Source organism: Lampetra fluviatilis, chromosome 2 (assembly GCF_964198595.1).
Source record: "Lampetra fluviatilis chromosome 2, kcLamFluv1.1, whole genome shotgun sequence".
Taxonomy (NCBI): domain Eukaryota; kingdom Metazoa; phylum Chordata; class Hyperoartia; order Petromyzontiformes; family Petromyzontidae; genus Lampetra; species Lampetra fluviatilis.
Genome location: NC_136276.1, coordinates 19,237,545 through 19,263,974, shown reverse-complemented (window position 1 = coordinate 19,263,974; position 26,430 = coordinate 19,237,545). Strand labels below are relative to the sequence as shown.

At 42.9% G+C, this 26,430-nt stretch overlaps 1 protein-coding gene across 6 annotated transcripts in view; it reads right to left on the bottom strand.

Moving 5' to 3' along the window:
* Positions 1-26,430, bottom strand: part of LOC144943863 (ATP-dependent 6-phosphofructokinase, platelet type-like) — a 339,772-nt gene that overhangs the window by 300,538 nt on the left and 12,804 nt on the right. For all 6 annotated transcript variants that reach the window (XM_078871710.1, XM_078871742.1, XM_078871725.1 and 3 more), the window contains exons 3-9: positions 26,057-26,130; positions 19,366-19,443; positions 11,318-11,507; positions 10,593-10,758; positions 9,189-9,233; positions 5,882-5,990; positions 2,736-2,831 (exon numbers count right to left, since the gene is read on the bottom strand). In XM_078871710.1, the coding sequence (XP_078727836.1) occupies positions 2,736-2,831; positions 5,882-5,990; positions 9,189-9,233; positions 10,593-10,758; positions 11,318-11,507; positions 19,366-19,443; positions 26,057-26,130 (758 nt within the window). The remainder of the gene's footprint in view (positions 1-2,735; positions 2,832-5,881; positions 5,991-9,188; positions 9,234-10,592; positions 10,759-11,317; positions 11,508-19,365; positions 19,444-26,056; positions 26,131-26,430) is intronic.

The following is a 26,430-nucleotide window of genomic DNA, read 5'->3' as shown; positions in this document are numbered from 1 at the left end:
GCGCCATTTGGCGTCATCTGGTCCAACACCATGTGAGACTAGGCTCTAAGAAAAGCTGTCTCGGGTGTGGACCAATCAACTTCAATGACAGTGCATATCATTATCAGAGTTGTGTTTTTTGTTTGCATTATGACTGCAGGTATTGTGGTCAATGCAAACATGACTCCTTGTAAAAAAGGTGTCAGTTTTGTTGCCAGATAGAAGGGTAAAAAAACAATTATCATATTTTTTACTGGCAAATGAGGTTCCAATGGTGTAAATCTTCAAGTAGCTTCCAGGGAATTTTCTTGAATATTAACTGAAGTTTAAACTGAAAAAGGAAAACTCTGCTCTCATTCAATCACTGCAAAGCATTGGCAAGTAAAGAGCTCTTCTTTGTCTCACTGCACACCACTTTGTCAAAACAAACGTTTGATAACACTGGTAAACAAAAAAAAATTCTGGCCTGGACTTTTGCAGCTGTTTTAGACTAATTTCAGGGTGCTTATTCCAAATCTGATCTCAGATTTGCTCTATCACATCTCATTTTCATGCTATCGGCATACTCCATTTTCATTGATTTTACCCGAAATTAACTCTGTCACTTATGATTGCAAGTTTTTGTGAGTCAGTAACTGCTTTAGTGTTAAAATATGGTGCTGTATTTTTAGGATAGTGTGTTTATAATATCATTGTATGTAGATATCCACATTTATTTAATATTTTTCTTCTGCAGTTTTTATTGAAAATTCAATATTTGATCTCTCAAAAACCTGATGTGATAGACAAAAACTGATGCCAGCTTTGGAATCAGCACCCCAAAATTACCTTAAAACTGTTAGAATACCTTATGCCAGAAAAAGTGTGTTGACCAGTGTAATTAATTATATGCTGCACCGGCAATTAGAAAAATAACAACAGAGTCGTTGAACTGTCCAAACAACTATCGTGCATTCGTCTGGTAGAGATTCGTTAACAGCATAAACTGCTAGAGCAATTAGAGGAAAAATGTCAGGGTCACATGTAAATGTAATGACGTACTCGGGGTTAACAGGTGGAATAAATTTACATTTAAACAAATAATTATTGTACATATAGTGTTGCTCAGCGCTGCCAGGATTTACCAAGAAGTGTTTTAAAGTAACTATTAGTGACATTCTATTTAACTTGTAAAAAAAAACATAACTGCAGGGAATAGATTTCTTGACAGTGTGAACATTGCGAGATGCCTTTCTAACAATAAATAAATACGATAACTAATTTCTTGAGATCTGCCTTTCGTGTTTAGTTTGTTGAGCTTCCCCGGCACCTCCGATGAGCAAGGGTGGCTTCATACGGTGCGAAAGAAGTTCAACATACATGCATGTGCTAGAAATAGGGGTGCCATGATGGTGAGATATTAACTACCTCGCCTGGTACACAGGAGGTCGTGGGTTTGACAAGCCACGTTGCGGCCTCCAGAGCTACAACTCAAGCCACTCGCCGTACCCCAACATGAATAAGTATTCACATTTATTAATTTTGCCGCATCTAAATTACGAGACGATCAGGAGTGCATCCATTCCAGCTACGTCTTTCAACTGCATTACTTTGCAAAGCCTTACTATTAAAATGTTCATATTGTATAATTACATTAATTTGTGGACAATACCCTAATTGGTACGAAATGTAATACAGCATCGTAAGTGTATTCAATTTCTCATATTAAGGACGGTTCTATCTCAGTGTCAAATTTAACAGGAACACCTTTCCGGTACACTATTCTAGATTGATGCCACATTTTCTAAATGGACAACTAATGTAAAGTCAAATTGTCCTGTGGAAATACTTGAATCTGCCATGGGATATGGAAGTTCTATTCTTGGCTCCGGACTGCCAGTGGAACCGAGCACCGCTCAACACTTGTCCCACCGTGCGGACCCTTTGCCTTCTCAGTTGTATTTCAAATATATCTACACTGTTATTGCATTCATGCAATAAGGTTTAGTTTTAGATGAAGACTAAAAAATAGAAGACGCAGTATTGGTGTTGCCTATATGTAATGGAAATGTTTCGCGGCTTACACAATGCCCCTTCTGGCACGCAATGAAGTCTGTCATTTTCACATCATGGTAAAAAGCTGATAGAGCATTCCTACCATAACCTACGTACTACATAAAAATATGCAATCTTAACAAAGTTAATCGGTTTTGATTTAATTGGCCAGTGTTTGCATCCTTATGGTTGCAATTTGACGACTTCGCACGGTGGCATGTCACTCGCTTTCCTCTCTGCTGCCCCCATCGTCTGGAACTCCCTGGCCCCAGCCGTCTGTGCCCTCGACTCCCTGCCACTGTTCAAGTCCAGTCTCAAGACCTTCCCTTTTGCCTCTGCCTATGAACGACTGCCCCGATAAAATAAGAAAGCTCACTGTACGACACAGTGCCTTGACGCGCGTTTTCACTTAGAAGCTACAACAACACGAATGGTCCTCTATTGAATCAACAATACAGAGAAACCAGTCTTTTAAAGTACCAGTCAAAAGAAAAATCATGATGATGCCCAAGTGAGCGCGCATGTTTTCCTACTAAAGCTGACAAAGCTCATGTTTAAAACATGTTTTGTCTCATGTTCATTAGAAGAAATTCGGTATTGCGGCCAGCGTAAAATAAATCAGTGGGATAGCGAGCGGAGCGATGGGGGAGCGAATTACGTGTGCTCTTTGAAGCGGAAAGCCACAGCAAGCAGGCACGGTCAGCAGCGCACGCTGTACTCACATCTTTAATTTTTTGCGAGCTTATTGGTTTGTTGAAAGAATCAATGGCACCCTCCGACACAATCATTACATTAAGTCTTTTCTTGCGCAGACGATTCTGAAAATTCGAACAGAACAAAATACAGGAGGAAAAAAAAACGAGAAAGGAAACGGCGCAAATACGGTGATCATCAAGAAGAGGAAAATCAGAGGCTTGGTGAGGCCTGCCGCTGTTTTCATTCCCAGCAGCGCTTGCACGTTGTACGCATTCACACATCTCTAGTTCATATTCCACGAATAAAACGTTAACTTGAGGCGACAAAGGAATTGCGCGAACTTACCAAAATGACAAGCGAAAGCGTCTGAAATTACATCTCGTGTCGTAATTGGGCCTCCCGTGCACCCATTTTATTTCACTTAAAGGGCCCCCCCCCCCCAAACACGCATTATTGATGCGACGCACACACTGCAAAGATTTACTCTTGCCATCGCATTTTAGCAAACTGACGCACGGTCGTAGTTAGAAGCTTTATCAATCCAAATTGTGCGTTTCTTTCAGGTGCACAAGCATGTGATAGAATGCATTGTAATTGTGCGGGCTGCCTAGTCGGCCAATTAAAAAGCTGCACTTAGCATTTCAGCTGTCTCACGTGCTAGCGCTGCTGGCAATGAATTCAGTGAGCTTCTAGAGAGAAGAAGATATGCCCACGCGCCTTTCTCAATACACTTACCGCCTTGATAGCATCGCTGGTTATGGGCTTCCCAGTCGTATCAATGGCACCTTCTGACACTATGATTATGTTCAATCTGGAACCCCTGGCTCGGTTCTACACGTAATACACATGGCAAATACTTCGAAAAACATCAACACAAACATCGCGAGTGTCATCAACAACATGAATTCGATTTCAAAGAACAAAAACACACGGTATTATAAATCAGGCATTTGTTCTTAAAAAATGTGACAGACATGGCTTGACGTTTTTAACGGCAATCTCTTCCTTACCAGATAATTAAATTATTTTTGCAAGTCCATCTGGCTTCACACACACACACACGTCATCGGTTGTCTCTTGATATGATTTTTACACCCATAGCAGACGAGGAGTCAGCATGTATGTTGAACTTCTTTCACACCATACGTAGCCAACCATGCTAATTGGAGGTGCGAGAATTGTAACGCTCAGCCCAACATCTTGTTCTATACCAGACATATGCATGTAGCAAGCACTGCCTTGGTCCATTTCTCAAGTCTACATATTGCATTTTTTATTATTGATTATGCTTGTTTACACCAGAAAGCATCTGGTCAAATTCCCTCGGCAACGGCGGACTGATCTCTGTCGCTGGATAACCCGTCCCAATCACATTTTCTCCTACAGAATGGTGCCACTTTGGGGAAAAAAGTGCCAAAATGTCATTTGGTGTAAATAAAACATTCAACATTTATACTAGCTATTAAGATCTTCTCTTGAAAAGAAGTTTCACGAATTAGACTTTTTTTTCCATTCTGCTTGAAGCAGGGATATGTTTGTGTGTGTGCACAAGCCACCCGCACGTTTTAAGATGCGCTTCTGTGGCCGTCTGGAACGCTCTTCCTTCCCATATTAGGAAGCCACTGAACCTATGGCACTTGTAAATGTAGATTGAAAATGATTTCTTTAGAACTGCTTTTTGTGTTTGGTTTGTTGTCCTTCCCCCCCGCACCTCCGATTAGTGTGGTTGGCTACGTACGGTGCGAAAGAAGTTCAACAAACATTATACACCCACTCGGTGGACTGAGCGTTCTGGGCGCATGGCCTTATGGGATACAGCAGAGGCGAGTTCATGGCTACCCAACTACAGCCAATAACCAGCAGCTTATCTGAAATATTTGAGGACACAAGTGTGTGAAGCCAGGATGACTTACAAAAGGAAACATCTCCAAATAAACAGCAACATTATTTCAACAAGTACAAATAAAAACTGACAAAAATATTCAAACTTCAGTTTAAAAAAAAATTATTCAAGACATCAATTAAATACTGACATACGTTGGAATTTTTTTTTCAGTTTAAAATGAGAAATATAAAAATATGGATCGGCTTATAAACAAACAATTCTGGGGGCAAACGTGCACCTTGCTTCATGCGAAGAAGACACGAGTTGCAGCTACACTGTCACCTGGGATTGAGGGCACGTGGACGAGGCACAAGCCTCGCGGGTATATCAATGTCTCTATTTGCGCAGAAGTTTTCTAGCAATGGCCAGTGGCATGAGATTAAAACCTGCATTGCGGTAAAATAAGAACTGGAAGATGCCATCAGGTTAAAGCGAGAACTCGCTAAATATGTCTCTAAATCCAATTTGAACAATATGCAATATCGTGGGAATAACACAAAATCGGTGGCAAGATGGTAACTACCTCGCTTGATATACATAAGGTGATTTGGTTCGATCCCATCCCTAATCCCTGTATATTTGGAGTTTTCATGATCTCCCCGTGGTCACGTGGATTTTTATCCAGGTCCTTCAATTTTTCCCTCCACATTTAGAAACATGCGTTTAGAGTATTTGGCTACTATGAATTCCAAATGATATGCCAATTAGTTGAGCTATGTCCCTTCTCTATAGCTCAGTGGGCCTTACCTGCTAGCGCACGTGTATCTTAACCTTTTTCCGTTCCGATGACGTACGTGTACGTACGTGTACGTCATAAGTTATTATTTTGATTCCATTCCGATGTACACCTATATCCGAAAATCTACATCATCGCAACGGAACCGGAACAAAGACTTAATTCAAATAATTTTATCAGTACCAAGGTTCCCTTAGGGCTTAGGGCAATGCGGGAGGGCGTGCGGCACAGTTTGGCATCAGCTATCATAGAGTGCGGTCATGTCGCTACAGTTCTCTGCGGCGAATACAATGTCTTTAAAAACAACGGGGCTACGCCTCTCCAAATAAAATTAACGCCAAACCGCTTGCGCATTCCGAGATTCAGCGGTGAACAAGACACCCACCCCGCAACTTGCAGACGTCTCAGAATGCGAAAGGGTTCATTGGCGGCTGGAATTTGCTCCGGCACGTACGCTTAAACGGCAGCGTCGTCACGTTTAAGAGGATAACACAGGACACGTTGGACGAGGCGTACAGAACGCAGGCTCAGGAGCGAGCAGGCGGGGATACCTCGGTGAGCTTCGTGCACATCTTCTCTTCCCAGCCCTCCTCCGGGGGACTCTCCGGGATGAAGACCCAGTCAGCGCCGCACGCCAGGGCACTCACCAGCGCAAGGTAGCTGGTCACACAGGCGTTGCACCAAGTGGTAGGCCAGTTTCATTTACTCAGATTTTGGTTTTTATTTTGTCACAGTCTCTGCATATATTCTTAGGTTTTTTCGGTAAAGTCACGTAGGTAAAAAATGTAAATTAATAAAAGTAAAATAAAAAAATTAAAATCATGACGTTTCGGAAGCAACACAAGCCTCCGTCTTCAGGTGGAACCGTCACAGCCACGACAGCTGTGACTTTACCGAAAAAACCTAAGAATATGAATCCTTGCAGTCACGAAAGCTTCAAATCTAGAATCTCTGCATATAACACTCCAGATGGGGTGATGCTCAGAGCGGAAAAGCAGATCGTTGTTGTTGTTGTACTGCCATCTCGTGGCAGCTTCAGAACTGAGCTTGCAAACAAACATCTTGCGTTCCATGCAAAGGGGAAATAAACTGAGATTTAAAATAAATATCTGTAGTGTGCTTTTCATTATTTCATGCATGAAAATAGTTTAGAATAAAATGTTTGTTTTCCCCTGATGTGCTAGATTTCATCTCTTACGTGTCCTCAATCGGTGAAGTCTTGCCAAAAAAATAAAGCGGCAAAAAGTGTAGCCACCATCCCCATCTAGTGGTGGATCAGAGCCCTGTTAAATTACTTCAGAAGCAGTCCTGTAACGTCGTGTTCTCCAACAAGATATGATGCAATGCTCTCTCAGAGCATGGTGAATTGAAAGGTCTACATCTCAAAATCTGGTGCCCATAGCACACTTGGTTTGTAATTTAAATATTTTCAAGTTAACATTTTACGTAAGTTATCTGAAGCAAACACAAGCTCACATTCATGGTTTTCTACATCACGTAGCAAGTCCAACTGAACAAGCAGCTGAGCTTCAATCCAGCTTATAACTGTGCTAAAACTAATGAGAACGGTAAGATTTGTCCCATGGGATGAACGCCAATGAAAACTTTACGTGCCGTTTTGGCAGACGCAGTATCGCATATTTTGTGCGCGTAGCCGTTTATAATTTAAGAGCACAATATTACTAAAATCAACGCCGCTACGAAACACTGCGCCAGGTGAAGAGTTTTGTAGGGCAAGGAGATCACTCTTTCCATTGCACAGCAGGATTAACCTCGGAAACTGAAGGAATTAGGGAGGATTTAGCCAACGATCCGTCACAGTGAATGTGCTTAACAATGACATCCACGACGGTTTACAGATATATGCAGTAGTCCCTCGGTTAACAGCGACATTGGTTCACGGTGTTTTTCAGGTTAAAGTTTTCGCCTCCCATAGAACCCCATGGTTTCAACTAACGCTAAACTTCTGATTAACGGCGTGTTTACGTTATGCACGCGGTGCGCCAATTTCAGCCAATCTGAGCCCTTGAAGAAAGTGTGGCTGAGCCATGTCCTCAGCTAATCAGCGATGCCCATTTATGAGCATTTACACCTCGACTGGTTTTGTTTACATTACGTTTTCTGTTTTGGCGGTGGAAAAAAGCTCTCATGCAGACTCGGCGATTTGGACTTCATTTTCAACTTAAAAGTGAATTCGATTAACAGTTACTTCGGTTCATGGTAGTTTTCTTGGAACGGATTAAGCGCGTTAACCGAGGGGCCATCGTGTACATAGGCTGTTGTTAAGAATATTCCAGGAGGGCAGGAGAGGTGCAGGTTTGTAAAGACAAACCAGGTGTGGAGGGGAGGCAGAGCACGGGAGAGGGGGCTGCGTTGCAGAGCCAACTGTCACGTACGGATCTCTTATTATTTTGATTGAACAAATGTCACGTAGATTTTTTTTTCTCGCAACAATTTAATTCTTGAAACGTTTTGCTTATTATTATTTTTGAAAGGCAGTTAAATATACTGTGTTATCTTGGTGTGTTTGTTGTTGTTTTTGCTGCCGTGCCCAATAGTGAAAAATAGAACTTCGTTCTTTCATTTCTCAGTCCGCTTGTCCTGGCGAGGGTAACGGCGGCAGCGTGTTGAGTAGTGGCGGTCCAGACCTCCCTTTCCCTGGCGACAGGCTCTAGCTTTTCCTGGGGAATTCCCAGGAGTTGCCAGGCCAGTTGAGTGACATAGTCCCGCCAGCATGTCCTGGGCTGGCCTCGGACTTGTATAATTAAAATAGTTATTACTTATACTGGTAGGAACCTCCTGGTTACACCAGCCCACAGGGGATCATTGCGTCCGTCGTGCAGGGAGGGGCTGGGTGGGGAGGGCCTGGGTGGGGCTGGGTGGGGAGGGCCTGGGTGGGGCTGGGTGGGGAGGGGAGGGTTGGGAGGGCCTGGGTGGGTAGGGTGGAGCTGGGTGGGGGATGGGAGGGGTGGGGCTGGGTGGGGAGGGGAAGGGCTGGTCACCCTGTGGTGCCCTTATCAAACTCAACGTTTAACCTACTCACGCCGGCTTGTGCCCGCCCTCACAGTCGGGCATATTTTCAGAATACACCACGCCGCCGTTGACCCTGGCCATTGACCGAGCAACCCAACGTTCCTACCAGCTCCCTCCGCAGGAATGTGTTATTTTGAGGAACCTAAAGCTTTACAAAGTAATTTGTCTTGGTGAGGCGTATTAGAGGTAGCATAACGCTATTGTTGAAAGTGGCGAAGGGAGATGTTGGGTAAAGCTGCGAGGCCTTCAACCCCACTCACAGCCTTTTGACTTCAACACGGCCAGTGGTGGCAATTGCCTGGAATTCACTTCATAGGTAGGGTTGGTGGATCATTAATACATCACAATTTTGAAACTTGCAAGCTCATGAGGTGGCAGCTGAGAGCAATGTAAGTTTCTGACCCATCCGTACGGATTTTGGGAAAGTTATTCCCTTAAATGCATGGGTTATCTGTAGGTGCTCAGATGTCCTTCCCCATGGATAACCACCCATCAGACATTGGAGATCATCCCAAACAGGATAACTAATGTAAAGGAATCCTGGGATGCAGTGAGACTTTCCAGGATGAAGGGCGTTATAAGAAATGTATCAACGTCGGACAGTGGCAGCCAGAGGTGGGATTACACCAAAGTTGACGCGCAACGTGGAGATGGAGTGATACAATCAGCTCATGTGCGGATTAATTGTTTTATACGTTGATCATTTCACTTACCGTTGTCTACATTATTGTATACTAAAAAAAATACGGAATTTTATTTTCGTCAAGGTAAAGGTATTCACAATATTAAAATAAAGTAACGTTGATCAAACAATGCGTTACTTACCCGCAATGTCGTCCCATAACTTCCAAAACAAATGTCCTCTGATGGCTAGGTTGAGAAAAACAAACAACACAAGCATTAATATCACCAAAGCAATAACTCAGAGAGTGTAAATCGGCCACATAGGCTAACACCGACTGACACGTGCAATTAAAGAACCACTGTTTCCACATAACTAATATAAGACATCAATATTTCTTAAATGTCTACCCTTGCAGTTAACATTCCTATGTGTGTGCCCAGTAACATAAACCGACGGGATGAGGGAGCACCATAGTGGACAAATGTAAACTACCTGGCCTGGTATTCAGGAGGTCATAGGTTTGATCCCAACCCTAACACCTGCTGTATATATGAAGTTTGCGTGTCTCTCTTCCCGTGGTCGTGTGGATTTTTCCCCGGGTCCTCCGATTTTTCCCTCCACATTTACAAACATGCGTTTAGAGTATTTGGCTGCTATGAATTTCCACGTGACAAGCCACTTCATTGACCTACAATTTGTGGTCAGGTCGCTTGTGAAAAAGAGCTAGTGGGCCTTACCTGGTAAAATAAAAAAAATAGTTTCTAGTTTTCGACTAGTTCCCGTGTAGATATAAGCTAATTTTATTTTTACTCAGTCCATGGACAATTTATATTCAATGTTGCAGATTATATCCTGTAAAGTGGCACTATAGAAAAAAAAATTAAGCAAACAAGTCTACTCCATTTACTTTTACGTAAAGATTATTTGTATTGCCATGTTAAGGTAGGTGGAACGATAGCTTGGCGGTCAATCTGTCTAATATCAAAGGGTCGCAAGCAAGTACCGCTCTATATTAATTTCCACAGTGGAATTCTATCTATCGATGGTAATTACTGTTGGGCTGATAAGTGAAAGCTCCACATAATGAGATGATAATTATGAACAGCGCTATAAATAACTGGTTTTATATCCTTACGGCTTAATGCTGGAGCATACATTTGAATTTATCTTTAACTGGAGTGGATCAAGAGCATTATTGTTTGCTGGGTAAATCCAGGTGATGTTCACTTGAATCCAACACGTATACGATTCCCAGAGAGCCTGAGCTATACTGAGACTGCATAAAATAACAAAAACTACAAAATCAGAACATCCAAGAATGCAACATCTCCTTTGGAGTATTCATGTCAGATTTTGGAAGAAAAAAAACGACTTGCTTTAGCCTATGTTACATGTACGTATGTAATGTTGAACTTCTTCTGCACCGTACGTAGCCAATCGTGCTAATCGGAGGTGCGGGCGAAGGACAACAAACTGAACGTAAAGAAATGAATTTCAATCGAGTTGGCTTCCTAATATCGGAAAGGGAAGAGCGTTCCAGACAGACGCGAGAAGCGCGAACCAACGGACACGTGCACGCACGGGGAGAGGGCATTGCGCAATACCTCTGAGCCGTGGTCATGATGGCGTCCACAACCTCGATGATGCGGTGCAGCGCGGAGTCGGTGCCGATGGTCATGTCGGTGCCACAGAAGTCATTGTCGATGGAGCCCACCATGCCCACGATGTTGAGATGCGAATACTTTTCCGCGACATCGTTCGAGATCTTGCCTGCAACGACGATAACATGCTATTCTTGATTGGAAAAAAATATATTTCTTTGGAACTGCTTTTTTGTGTTTAGTTAGCTGTCATTCCCCCATTCCGCACCTCCAATTATCATGGTTGGCTGTGTACGGTTTGAAATAAGTTCAACATACATACATTCTAACAGCACAAAAGACCATCACTAAGGTGCTATGTTTCACGGACGGGTATAGAGTCTGCCAGTAGGGGGTGATGCCGGCACACAAGGCCTACAGTTTTTTTTTATGTCACGGGATCTTTAATATCCACCGTGGAGCTGACGGCGAATATTTTTTGGTGAATACACCCACAGCATTAACCAGGGCGCCCACCGGGCTCGAACCACGATCCTCCGCAATAAGAAAAAAATAATTCTGAGAGCAACGAGATAAGTTCATGCATGTGGAGGAACAAGATGGATGGTAGCAGCACAGACGACTGAACTCTGGCGACGGGGTCTGGAGGCCTTCATCCAGCAGTGGACGACGGCCGATGGTGGTGATGATGATAGTGAACGGACCGGTGAGAGGATGAGGTGGCTCACCCTGCTTGACGAGCTCCTGCAACAGGCCGCTCCACTCCTCGCGGAAGATGTTGGCGCCCGTCAGGCTGCCGTCGCCGCCAATCACGCACAGGTTGGAGATTCCGCGCTGCACGAGGTGGAACGCCGCCGCGAGCCGGCCCTCGCGTGTGCGGAACTCCTTGCAGCGCGCGCTGCCAATCACGGTGCCGCCCTGCGTCCACACACACACACACACGGAAGCCTCGCTCAATATTCACTCGGCACGGTGCCGCCCTGCGTCCACACACATACGGAAACCTCGCTCAATATTCACTCGGCACGGTGCCACCTTGAGTCCACACACACACACAGAAGTCTCGCTCAATATTCACTCGGCACGGTGCCACCCCGGGTCCACACATACACACGGAAGCCTCGCTCAATATTCACTCGGCACGGTGCCACCCCGGGTCCACACACACGGAAGCCTCGCTCAATATTCACTCGGCACGGTGCCACCTTGGGTCCACACATATACACGGAAGCCTCGCTCAATATTCACTCGGCACGGTGCCACCCTGCGTCCACACATACACATGGAAGCCTCGCTCAATATTCACTTGGCACGGTGCCACCTTGGGTCCACACATACACACATACACACGGAAGCCTCGCTCAATATTCACTCGGCACGGTGCCGCCCTGCGTCCACACACACGGGACTTGCATAGTTCTCACTTTAGGTTGAGTTGAGCTACAAGAGTTCCAAACCAGATACCAGTCATCACTAGTGTGCAGGAATTTAACCCAGGTCAATGGGATTGTGACGTTGCATGCCGACTAGTCAGCCATCTGTGCCCATGTACGGCAAGTCCTCACTTAACACGTGGCGTTCACCATGTTTCTATTAATATTATACATGTATTATATTGTCAGTATCTTTTTGTATTAATACCCATTGTTTTAATATTCTAACGTACGGTTTTTTTTCGATGCTATTAGAACGAATTAAGCCTTTAACATGTATTTCCTATACTTGCTTAACAACCAATTACCATTGTTAAGTAGGGGTTCTAATGTATACCGTTCGTATGTGGAAGGATATTATGGTTACGAAAAAAGCTCCAGGCATAATTACAATAAACCAACACTTTACTAAACGATTTTTATTTTGCCAGTTAAGGCCTACCGAGCTATTTAGCTCTTTTTCAGAAGCAACCTGGCCACAAAGCTGAACAACGTGGGCTTATCATGTGGAAATTTATCGCAACCAAACACTCTAAACGCATGTTGACCCGAAAAAAAATCCATGCGACTTTGAAGAGAACGTGCAAAATTCCAAATATACAGGCGTCAGGTCGGGATTGAGCCCACGACCTCCTGCATGCCAGGCAAGGGAGATAACATCTCGCCACTCAAAAACTGCACAGACTCTCCAAAGATTGTCAAAATTCACCTGCTGCTCTACCTGCAGCATGCCCCTCCCCCACCCCTCTAGCGTGCAAGTGAACGTCACGCGCACAGTCTCGGCGCAACCCACGAACCCAGGGGTCGGGAACCTGTGGCTGCTGCTTCGTGATGTCGTCTATTAAGGGATCACCGTCTCGCATAAGCATGGCTCCTGAAATATTGAATTTGTTACCGAATTCGAACAAAATGGCTCTTCTTGTTATGATTGGTCAATTGCCGACCCCTGCACTAACCCCACTGTCTCTACTGGACTATTTTTGCCAGTATCAAAACTATACCGGTTTTACCCTTCCCAGTAATAATACAAGTGTTAAGATGTTTATACACCAAAGAGACACCTATCGCAAGGCATCAAGTCTCCATTGACCACACATGATTGTGTAACACATGCAAATAAGCATGCTTCGGTAATAACGCATGCACCGTCTTCGAAACCGATTGGCCTACACCAGAGACAGCCTCATGTATGGCCTCGTCTCACCTGCGTTACACCAGAAAACGCCAAAAAGGTGAACAGCACAAAGGGAATGCCAATATCAAAGCATCAATATCTAGGGTGGAGCAGTCGTATCCATGAGACCCTGTTTGCCGGTTATCAAAATTACGAAATAAGAATAGGCTTTGAACATCCTAACACCATCCGTATTGCCGCCGGAAAGGGTAAAGCCTTTTCCTTTTTACACGCTTTTATTTAACTCACTCTGTCTGTTGTTGTTGTCATATCCTCAAATCTTGTAACTCAATTTTAACCCACTTCCCAAAGTGGGATCGACTGCAAACTTGGTATACTTATGTCATACTGATGACAATACTATATTCTATTAAAAAAATACAAAGTATTTTTAAACATTCATTTTTATATGTTTTGGCTTGGGTCTAATTGTCCACGCTCAACTGACGTTGGCTGTAAATCACCACGGTCACTTACGTTATGGCAAGCTTTGCAGCCACTTCCTGGAGTCGTGGAGTTTTGCTATTGAGAATAGGGTACATTTCATTAAAGCGTGTTTAAAAAAAAGGATTTTAAAATATTACTTATTCCCAAAAACCCACTGTGAGGCACAGATGGCAGGCATGCATCACAGACACTGCACTCTGCACTGAAACAAAGGGCACTGAAATGAAGCTAAATGTGGAGGGAACAGCATCCCAAAAATGGGCAAGAGAAGAAATAGAATATAATTATAACTTATAATTATTTTATTATTAACTAAATTATTAGAATTTTACCAGGTAAAGCCCACCGAGCTGTATAACTATTTTTTCAGAGGCGACCCAGCCGCAAATGATAGGTCAACGATGTGGCTTGTCATGTGGACATTTATTTTCCTATATTGCCACTTTACAGGAAACAATCTGCAAAATTGAAAATAAATTGCCCAGGGACTGGGTAACAATAAAACGAGTTTATAGCTACACGGGACTAAGTAAACAACTATAAAAATATATATTTTACCAGGTAAGGTCCACTGAGCGATACAGCTCGTTTTCTGAGGCGACGTGGCCACAAATCATAGCTCAACGAAGCGGCATAAGATCATATGGAAATGTATAGCAGCAGCCAAATACTCTCATTACATGTTGATTGTAAATGTGGCGGGAAAAACCGGAACACCTGGAGAAAAATCCACACGCCCACTGAGAGAACATGCAAACTCCAAATATACAGGCATCGGGGTCGGGATTGCACCCATGACCTCTTGTATATCAAGCGAGGGATTTAAAATCTCGCCACTGTGGCGCCCTATGCTTTTCTACCCAGGAGAGCCTCACCGAGATTCATGACTATTTTTCATGAGGGTTCTGCCATTTTTTTGCAGTAGGGGGCGACAAAACTATGCACAGGATTATACAAATCGAGTAATTTGCGGTGTCATTCCCCAAACTTGGACCCTGACGCTGCCACACAATAGCCACGGGATCTTTAAACATCCACTATGAAGGCAGACGGTGCGTGGTGTTGTACGGTAAATGTTGAAGCTCTTTCGCACCGTACGTAGCCAACCGCGCTAAACGGAGGTGCGAACCCCTGCAATAAGCAGTGAACGTGCTACCGCGCGTTCACTGCTTGTTCTATGAACCCTGCATGTGCCGCGTGAGTCGTGGGAGTTGTTTTGACCATACTTCACCACATTTCTAATAGGTTTTCCCCTTTTTTCTGGCAACAAAACAGGTGTTAAGATGCTAAAACACCAAACTGAAACCTTTTACAAGGAATCATGTCTGCATTAACCACATGTACTTGTGATCAGGACGCAAACAAAAAACACTGATAATATTATATGAATTGTCTTTGAGAGACAGCTTTATTTTGAGCCTCGTCTCAAACGGTGTTAGACCAGAGGCTCGAAAGAAAGCTGTCTCTGGTGTGGACCAATCAGTTTCAAGGACAATGCATTATATACTATCAGAGTATGTTTTTTGTTTGCATTCTGACAACAAGCATTGTGGTTAATAATAATAATAATAGTTCAATTTATAATGCACGCAATGCAGACATGATTGCTTGTAAAAGGTTTCAGTTTGGTGTTTTAACAACTTAACACAGCTGTTTTGTTGCTAGAAAAATGGGGAAAACCTATTCTCATATTTTGGTACTGGCAAAGGAGGTCCCATGATGTTCACCACATTGGTCAATGCTGGTTGATGAAGGGTGGTGGGGCGGAACGGTGGAGGAGAGGCAAGATTAGATATCACTCCCCTACTTATATTAGCCCAGGCCAGAAATTGATTTCAGGTCTCCAGATTCAAAACTCGTTGAGCTAACCTCTGTGTCACCAATGCTAATGAAAGTCTAGACAGACAGAAATAAAACAAAACCTTGTGCCAGAAGAGCTATTAGCAATGAGCCATCTAGCCATGTGCATAGGTGGGGCAAAATCAATGCATCTGGCACCCTGCACGAAGTATTACCGCAGCAGGTGGCATGCACAGCCCCGGAAATGGCACATAGTTTGCTAACAGAATAATCAATGGGCACGCTTTACCCAACACAGAAGGAAATGGAAGCTGATTCACAACCAATCCAACTCTGCGCTTGGCAGCAGTGTGACAGCGGGCAATTGCATAAACCTCGCCAAGAACAAATTTTATCTTTTGGCGGCCAAAAGCGCTTTTCAATTTCTGGAAAAGAAAGGCTGAGGAGAGTATGACTGTTACAGCCGATAATAACAACAATAATATTCTCCTGCCCTCTGAACAGTTAGAGCAACTATGACTTACTTTGTAAATTAGCACGCTAAATGCACCGGGCACTGCTTGGACACCACATTGTTAGCTGTGAGTACCAAACAAATACAATATGCTCACAGCATCTGCCTAATTCTTGTCCCATATGTCAACTTATGCAAAAATCAGTATCGCATAATTTTGGTAGAATTCACAATTACCAGTAACCTAATGTTATGGTGGTGCCATCTATCTTAGGGAAATTACCTGGTGTATTAACTTTGTTTGTTCTTGTCAAATTCTGTCAATTGGCAATCCAATAAAAAATAAATATACAGAAGTTGTTTAACCTGATGCGATAATTCATGTTTTTCCCTCGCGTGATGAGCACGTAGGCCGCGTGACAATTACCGATGATCACAAACAGCACCATAGGCAACATTTCCAGCAGCAAATGCACACGAGTGAGACGGGGATGTGTTCCCAACTGCCTTCTCTTCGCTGGCTACATATGTACAACATGGCTTAGAAGGATCACTGCTTGATTGGAGAATAAATGTGCAGTCACCCTGTACCCATGATGCTAACACGGTTTCTTGGAAGTAATAAAAAAAAAGCATTCAAACAGATCCCATGTGCCGAGTGGGAAAGAATGATTCACACCCCTAAAGGTAATGCATTTTGGGAAATGCAACACAACCACCATGAACTGTAAACCCTGTGAAATGCAAAGATAAGCCCATCACGGATATACCCATGAGTTTTGCATTATTTTTTTCAAAACAGTCATGGTTGATGGGTGCGAAACTATTGATACAAAGGTAATTACAATACGTGCATAAATATTGATTTAAACGAGAACATTACTTCTTCTCTGACATTGTGATGCAAAGTGCGAGATGCAATTTAAACCCATAAATAATGTTTTACAAGAACGCTTCACTCGCTATAATATACACCGAACTGCGCATACAAGAATTGCATTCCAACTACTCTTTATTGCCCTCGTCAAAATTAACTCCCCTCATCTTGACTTAAGCCGAATGACATTAAAGTACTGTAAACCAAACTCCTCTCAGTGAATAGATAATTGTTTTTTCTTTGTCATTAAGTATGTGCTCTCTTGCATATGGCAAGAATAGGTACGCGATTAAACGTGATCAGTTATCGCCGAGTTCACGAGCGTTTAAAGAGACCCGGCGTAACGATTTGAATAGCCACGTTCATTATTCGAACAGTGTCCTTGAGCGACACGCAAGAAGGGCAATGGAAGCTCTTACGGTTCTGTTCCTGAGAGACAGCGTCATCGATTGCTGTTTTCATGACAATAAAACGCAGCCTACATTGCCTCCATGGCGATGAATAAGGTACCTCGATAAAGATCGGCTCCGTTTTGCTCAGATGAGGCGAAATGCCAGCGGGCAGAGCTTTAAGTAGGATATTGCAATCTCAGATAATTCCCGAGCAAATACTAAATGAGTGGGTATACGGATACGAGAATGAGCATCGTCTGGGACTCATCTCTGCTGGGAGGGTACCCAGAGGCGTAACTAGGGGGGGGCAGGGGGGTACATATGTCCCCGGGCGCCAAGGTAAAGGGGCGCCAAAATGAGGCTTACAACGTTACATTATAACTTATTGCGGCGGGCGCGGCAGCCTGAAACTACTGCACTAATCTACACCTCAACCTAAAAGTTTATATATCCTGCCACACACAGCCTACATGGCATGTAATTACATTTTGGTACGCGCGCCTATTAAGAACTTACATGGAAGAACGTCCCAAACAAGACAGGCGCAGTCTTTCAGCCTTAGTCACTGGCCTGTTTTTTGGCGGCGGAAACCACGACGGCTTGACACACGCTGGAGTTGCACGATCAGAAGCTGTTCAAGCTATCTATGAAGGACTGGATGACCTAGGAGGGCTGCTAGGCAAATTATCGGAGGACGTAACTATGACGCTTGAAACCAGAAGTGATGCAGAACAGTTACAGGCATGCGTATTAAATTTTAACTTCATAGTTTTATTACATTTCTGGAATGTCATTCTTGGAAAAAATTATCGTGTTCAGAAGTGCTTACAGGATCCTACTATGAATTTCAAGGAAGCAGCAACTGATCTTGAATTTTTGGAGCATGAATTTGTCAAGCTTCGTGATGATTTGAGCCAAGTTGCTCTAGAAAACGCCAAAACAAGATGCACAGCCTGGGGGATCGATGTGGACAGAAGAATTAGGCGACGTCGGAAGATGCCAGGAGAACTGGCAAGAGATGTAGGACTTTCAGCAGAAGAAGAAATTGTGCGCGTTATGAAGAGCGTATTTTATCGACTTCAACAGGAGATGTCAACACGGTTTTTACGACTAAAAGACCTGAACACAAAATTTAGATTTCTGCTGGACGTCAAAACTCTTCTATCCGACACAGATGTCGATGCAATTCGTCGAAATTGCACAGATTTTGGAAATTTCTATGACACCGACATCAATGGCCACGAACTTTTCACAGAAATTGGAGATTGCAAAATGCTGCTCAGTAACCGGAATGAAGTTCTACCAGAAACTTCTTTGGATCTTCTTGGTTTTATTGTGTTTTATGGAGACGACAAATTTCCGAATTTCACTGCAAATTTTATTAACAATAGCAGTTTCAATTGCAAGCTGTGAGCGGTCGTTCAGCAAATTGAAACTTATTTTGTCGTATTTGCGTGCTTCAATGCGACAAGATCGTCTCAGCGATCTTGCTCTTCTTAGCGTTGAAAGAGAAACATTTGAAAAAACAGATTTTGATTACGTGATTGACCAGTTTGTGACAGTGAAATCAAGAAAAATTAATCTTTTGTAGACCATGTCAACCAGTCTACGACAGTGACTGAGTGAGCCATGTAATATAATTTCTATAAATTTGCTTCTTTAAATACAATGTTTCATTAAAATTTACATTGTTATTCCTTATTCGATGTAATAGGAAAATGTGATTAAACGGGGGGGGGGGGCGCCAAGTTTATAGTTCGTCCCCGGGCGCAAAATATCCTAGCTACGCCTCTGAGGGTACCAAGGCAAGGAGGTGTGAAAAGAGCTTTAACGATCATCGGATTCGTCCAGTATAAATAAATATATCCTGATTCACAGTTGCTTTCCCACAAAGTGGTACTTATTTTAAGGACCGTACAAGAATGATGAGCTGAATCAAACCCCACAGACCTTCCAATAATTTCATTCACTTCAACTTTAATTGATATTCAATGTGACAACTATCAACTCAATGCCCTTCACAAGATTACAATCGGTAAGGTTACAGGTTGACCAATACACCATGAAGTCACGAAGCAATGCTACGTGACAGATACCGGTACAAGACAAACCACAAAATGTGAATGCGTTCAAAACGATAATGGTGAGATGCAGTAATACGGCTTTGGTAAGCGCACTTAGAAATATCAATTAAATTACCAGTTGAAGGATGCTTGAGACACTCTCCCAGTTTGCTTCTTCGATGTGGTCTCCTCCATCCACCATCCCTTGGTAACCCTGAACAATGCAGGGGAAAAAGCCACAAACGTTCAATGCAAAGACGCTCGTGAAAAAAAAAACCTACGCACAACAATACAAAAAACATCACTCATCCTCTGTGACTTGGCCCGGCATTTCATTGGCACGTGTGCTCACGACCACTCATTAGCACAATGATGACGCTTCTGATTTCGCTTGAAGACTTGTATAACATTCCTTATTTTACCTGAAGTACCTTGAGAAAACACATATATAAATGCATGCGAGGTGATAATGCTTCAAATATTTGTATGGATAGGTCCGTAACATACTTGCTGTACTTTCAACAGACTGCTCACCTTTAAACCGTGTAGGTGGGTGTCCCATACTCTCGCCGATGTTTGCACAATCGTACAGTCCTAACAGCTAGCAGCTAATGTCCTTCAGAAAAACTACACTCTCTTGGCTTGCGCTTGCAAAACACTAAATCATTCATCTGAATTGGAGCGGATGTGCTTTTCAACTAAGTGGGCAGAGGGAGCCACAGACAGAGATACAAAAAAAATCCCTGACTTCTGCAGGGTCTGTGAAGACTGGGAAGGTCAGCAACAGTCCATGGGGACTCCAGAAGACGAGTTATTTCTGCATACCAGGGTCAAAACTCGTTCTTCATTGCGGATTCGCTCGTAACCTGTGTCGAGATCTCTCACTCTGTGGCAGACACGAAGAGCTTTTACTGCACCTGTATTCCTCACTGTAATATTCACGCACTCACCCGAACAAACGATGATGCTAAATACAACTGCATTTAAAAATGCGATTTGTAACTTTCATCCTTGCCCGTGTATCGACAGTTCAATTGAAATGTGCAATTTTATTGCGTGACTGTGCATTGTCTTGGTGTGGTCTGGGACTGTTTCTGCTATTGTCTTCCTGCCTTGCCCAAACCTGGGAATTGGTTTACTTATGCAATTTGAACTTATATATTTTATCTATTTCACGTATTTATTTTTTGCGATTTGCTTTGCTTCCCTATACTTTTCACTCCGATCGTTGTTTTTTTGTCTTCTTAGTTATTGTAACTTTCTGACCTGCCCCTCCTGGACATCTGTGAAGAAGAGCTCCATAGCTCATCAGATTACAAGAGGACAAATAAAGATTCTGATCTGAAAGATTCTGAGTTGGATTGCCAAGAGGAGATTCCACACACATTTCACACATTTGCTGCATGAATGGAAACGAGGCATAATGGGTGAATGGCAGGTTGAGAGGAGAGTGACCCAATGTAGTGTAAAAGCCATTCATAATCATCTTAATCATCATAATCTGCCATAACCTATCCACTGCTGGTAATGACAAATTGAGTGACCCAATGTAGTCTAAAAGCCATTCATAATCATCTTAACCATCATCATAATCTGCCATGATTTATCCACTGCTGGATGAAGGCCTGTCACCATCTGCGGTTGTAGTAGTACTCAAATTTGCATGCACAATCATCTGTGGAGCGCAGTCTTTTTTGCTATGAAACACCCACTCCAGCGTGATTCAGCGTTAGTCACACATCCCAGCAGTGTGACAAATCAACGGTCAGGAGGTCCCAATTTCCATAAGCAACGTGCGCCACATATTCAGCAGCATTTTTCCTTTCAAGCGTATATTCTTCTTATTATTTTGTTGCTCAGATGAGTGGATTGACTTTTTTTTTTCAGGAAGGGTCCTGCCAAAATTTCCGCAGTAGGGGGGGGAGATGTTACTGTGTGTGATCCCAACTGAGTGATTTGCAGACAACTTTTCAGCAGATTGAGATGTTTGTCCAACCTCGGTTACACTGTGGGTCGGGTTTTATTTCAGTTAAGGGAGGAAATCGGAGAACCCAGGGGAAACCAATGCGGAACGAAGGGGGGGGGAGGAAAAATATGCAGATAGGCATCCAAGTAAAGGCACATATACGCAGACGCACTGTGAGATGACAAATTATGTTTATCTGCCAGGCTTTTTGGTCGCTACTAGAATGACAACATCTTTAAATGTTAAAGACACCGTAGCTTTATGGTAGCAGACTGCCAGAAAAACGAACCTGCATTGCGTGGAGCACGTGGCTTATGGAGATTAGATCGTGAGCAGTTGTGGTTTGTCACATTGCATGTATGCGTGACTAATGTTGAGTCACACAGCAGTGGGAGGTTTGTTTAAAAAGAGAAATGTATAATTCCGGAAATTAAATTGCATGCCAGGACTCAAATTGTGCTTCTGCTAAAACTAAAAACTATTTATTTATTTTACCAGGTAAGGCCCACTGAGCTAAATATCTCTTTTTCAGAAGCCACCTGGCCACAAAGCATAGCTCAACGAAGCGGCTTATTACGTGGACATTTTATAGCAGCCAAATACTCCAAACGTGTGATGTTTATTATAAATGTAGAGGGAAAAACTAGAGAACCCGAAGAAAAATCCACACGACCACGGGGAGAACATGCAAACTCCAAATATACAGCAGGCGTCAGGGTTGGGATCGAACTCACGACCTCCTGTATACCAGGAAAATTAGTTAACATCTCGCCACCGTGCTCCAATGCCCATCCCAGAGACTGCACTGGGAAAGGTAAAAGTGCCACCCCAAAAGCATTTTCTCAATGCCACTGCTGGCGTAAGGGCCTCCACCCACAACCCCTGCCACGAATGTCGCTCTCATCAAGCAGCATAAACCGTCACGCTAACTCCGTTTTGGCTCACCATCGCACAAAGATGGTCACTGCATCGCGCATCTTCAGATGCAATTCTGCAGCCATCTGGAACGCTCTTCCTTCCGATATTAGGAAGAAACTGGAGCCATGCACTTTTAAATATAGACTGAAAACTAATTTCTTCAGAACTGCTTTTTACGTTTAGTTTGTTGTCTTTCCAAGCACCTCCAATAAGCACGGTTGGCTATGTACGGTGCGATATAAGTTCCATTATTATACATACATCGCGAATGGGAATATTTATACAATTATCGAGAGACAACACCAATTATGGATTAGACTAGAAGGGTAGCCTGTCCGACACACGAGATCACGTGACACTCACCAGACACCAGAGGTCGCAAACGGGTTTTGATTCCTTACCCGTACCCGGCCGCACCAGGGTCGCAAATGGGTACCCGTACCCGGCCGGGTACCCGTACCCGTACCCTACCCGAAATGAGTGACAAACGGTGACTCACCAGTAACTCACGGCCTACCCGTACCCGTACCCGGCTAAACCAGGGTCGCAAACGGGTACCCGTACCCGTACCTGGCCGGGTACGGATAGCCGGGTATCGGGTTGGGTACGGGTATCGGGTACCCGGTTGCGACCTCTGGTTGGCAGGCCTGTTTCTCGTCCTGTGTGGTGGGTGTCAGTGCGTGCAATAGCGCGTTGCGTCCAAGAGACGGCGCTCCACTCGCCGTGACTACAATGCGAAGATCGATTTACTGGGGGTCCGGCAACCAAAAGAACAAGAGAAGCCATTGTTTTCCCATTACGGTAAAATAAAACTCAACATTTCAAGAGCCGTAATGCTCGCGAATACACACACACATTACATACAGTACGTACATTACGTCACGAAGCAGTCTGTAAAGAGCCACATGCGGCTCAAGACCCGCAAGGTTTCCGAACCCTGACTTTACAAAGGTCAGGCGCGGGTCGTGTATGACCACTCTTGAAAAGTCATCGTTCCCCGAATTTCTCTGGTCAATAGGAGCCATCGCTGGATCCCGGATAATGAGGATTACTCCACGAGACGCTGTGAAAGACAGCAGTCTCATCCTATTGGCCATGCATAGCTATCATTTGTGGCCAGGTTGCTTCTGAAAAAAGAGCTATATACACACAGCATACCGTCGTTTTCTTGGTTCTTTCGGTAAAGTCACGTAGAAGGGAAATAATACAATAATAAAAATAAAACATAATAAAATACAATTCTCACGACGTTTCGGCCACAACGCAAGCAGCCGTCCTCAGGTGAAGAAGCCATTCAGACGCTGTCTTTCCGACAGACCTGTTCTTCACCTGAGGACGGCTGCTTGCGTTGTGGCCGAAACGTCGTGAGAATAGTATTTTATTATGTTTTATTTTTATTATTTTATTATTTCCCTTCTACGTGACTTTACCGAAAGAACCAAGAAGATGAATCCCTGCAGTCACGAAAGCTTTAAATCGAAATTTAGACCGTCGTTATTCACGAACTTGCTATCCGCGATGTTGGCTACCCGCGAATCACATCTGGAACACGAATGCATCGAGAGAGAGAGTCAGAGAAAGAAAGTTATCAGAGATAAAGTGATGAGACGTAAAGAGATGTAAAGAGATTATGATCATTTTGATTTAAAGCTTTCGTGACTGCAGGGATTCATATTCTTGTCACGAAGAAGGGAAATAATAATATATATTATATTATTTTATTATTTCCCTTCTACGTGACTTTAATGAAAGAACCAAGAATACGATTATGATAATGTTCATGTATTTAATGTTATTTACGTATTTTTTTACAGTAATTCATTAAAAATATAGGTTTTCGTTGGCAAATATCGTAATCCGTGAAATTTGCTATTCAAGAGCATCTCCGCAACGTACCCCTCACGAATAACGAGGGAATACTCTAGCTTGGTGGGCCTTACCTGGTAAAATACAAATAAAAATTGTGCAGTTTAGTATAAGCCCTCTGCCTTCCTCCTCTGTTTGCTTCTCCCATTGGGCCCTCCCATTGGTCCTCACCTTTTCCAAAACTGTTTCACCACCTGGACCACTCATTTATTTTTTAGCAAATATAAAGATCACCTCTCCACATTAGTTCTACGGCTGCTGCAATCGGGCGATAAATACGATACGTGTCGAACGATATGAGATCCACAATAATCCTATTGTCCGTTATGCACAATATCACCATATTGTGCTCATCATGGTGAATTGTTCTTAAATAAAATAATAAAAATAAGCAAGCAGCAGGACGGCTGCTTGCTTTGTGGCCGAAACGTCGTGAGAATTATTTTATTATGTTTTATTTTTATTATTTTATTATTTCCATTCTACGTGACTTTACTGAAAGAACCAAGAAGATGAATCCCTGCAGTCACGAAAGCTTTAAATCGAAATTTGTTCTTAAATACATTTATTTGCCGACAATAAATGCACTTGCCGGCAATACACTTATTAAACAACAATACTTAAAGATCACAAGAACAACGAATTCAAAAAATATGTTACTGCACCGATTAAATGGGTGCATTATACCCGATGGCTATATGGTGTGGTCTATTTCAGAAAGCTCGTGCGTATTACCGTGACAGATTGAAAACGTTGCAACGATTAAAAAGGCTTATGACAAGATGATGCTGAGTGAAACTCAGTTGAATAACGTTTAACTGTGCACGTTTTTGTGACATTATGATCTGTCACATTTAACCAAGAACGAACAATTTTTATGTTTACAAATTAGTTCAATAAATTTGCTAACAAAAAATATATACAGATACAAAGACCTCGGAGTGTATTTTTATTGCAACATTATTACAATGTGCAATTACATTCATTTCTTGTAAACGTTGCATTCACCCCTGCATAACGTAAGTTGCTACTCATATGCGTTTACAATAATATTAAGTATGTTGGCTAATTATTTTGGAAAAATGGATATGTATTATTACCTGTACATGAGAACTATTAAAATAGAAAATTATAAACACAAACTTTGCATGCATCACAATCTGGGTTAATTTTTATATTAATTTCTTTTTTCAATTCCTCAAATCATTTTTACCCACAACAAAACATTACAAAATAAATGTATAAAACATCCCATGCAGGAAGCTCGGTAGGACATCCATAAATGCATTTGAGACTTCAATGTCAATTAAGGACGATTACATTTTAGGCCTTTCGAAAAAGTGAAAAATTAAATATATTTTTTATATTATTTGCATTATTACATGTTCATTGCTAAGTGAGCTGAGTGTGACCTACTTGCCAGAGATGAAAATCTGGCTTTGTTCCAGGTGAGAGCCTGACACAGACTCACTTAGCCATACAATGGTGGAAGATGTTAACTACCTGGCCTGGTATACACAGGAGGTTGTGGTTTCCATCCCAACCCTGATGCCTGTATATTAGGGGTTTGCATGTTCTTCCCGTGGTCGTGTGTATTTCTCTCCGGGTCCTCCTGTTTTTCCCTCCACATTTAGAAACATGCGTTTAAAAGTATTTGGCTGCTATACATTTCCACATGATAAGCCACTTCGTAGAGCTCTCATTTGTTGCCAGGCCGCATCTCAAGAACTATATAGCTCAGTGGGCCTTACCTGGTAGAATAAAAATAATAGCAGTAGTATGCTGATTCAAAGGTAAACTAAATGAGGCAGCATCTCAAGGCGCTACAGAGAAACTGACTGCCTATTACGCTCGGTTATAGGCATAGGGGAAAAAGGATAGTCTTGAGGGTGGCCCTGAACAGGGGCAGGGAGTCAACAGCACAGATGACTGGAGCAAGTATGTTCCAGACTAATGAAGGCAGCAGATAAGAAGAAGAATGAGTGACCTGACAACATTAGTTCTCACTCGGCTGAGCCACGCGTTTAGCCCAGTGTAAAATACGACTGACGGCTGCGTCCAATAAGGCACCACCTACCTCATGGACGAAATAGACCTTGGCCCCAACATAGATGCCCATGCGCACCACGGCACGGACGGCTGCATTCATGCCTGTAGAACAAAGTAGCAAGGTCTGTCAAGAAAAACTGCCTTGATTTACAACAACAAACAAACGAATGAAAAAATTACAAAAAGTGCCGTATATAATACTGATCGTCAACATCATCAGACATGGTCTATCCAATTTAAAGCTTTCGTGACTGCATGGATTCATATTCTTGGTTTTTTCGGTAAAGTCACGTAGAAAGGAAATAATAAAATAATAAAAATAAAACATAATAAAATACAATTCTCACGACTTTTCCACCACAATGCAAGCAGTCGTCCTCAGATGAAGAAACAGGAGCTGTC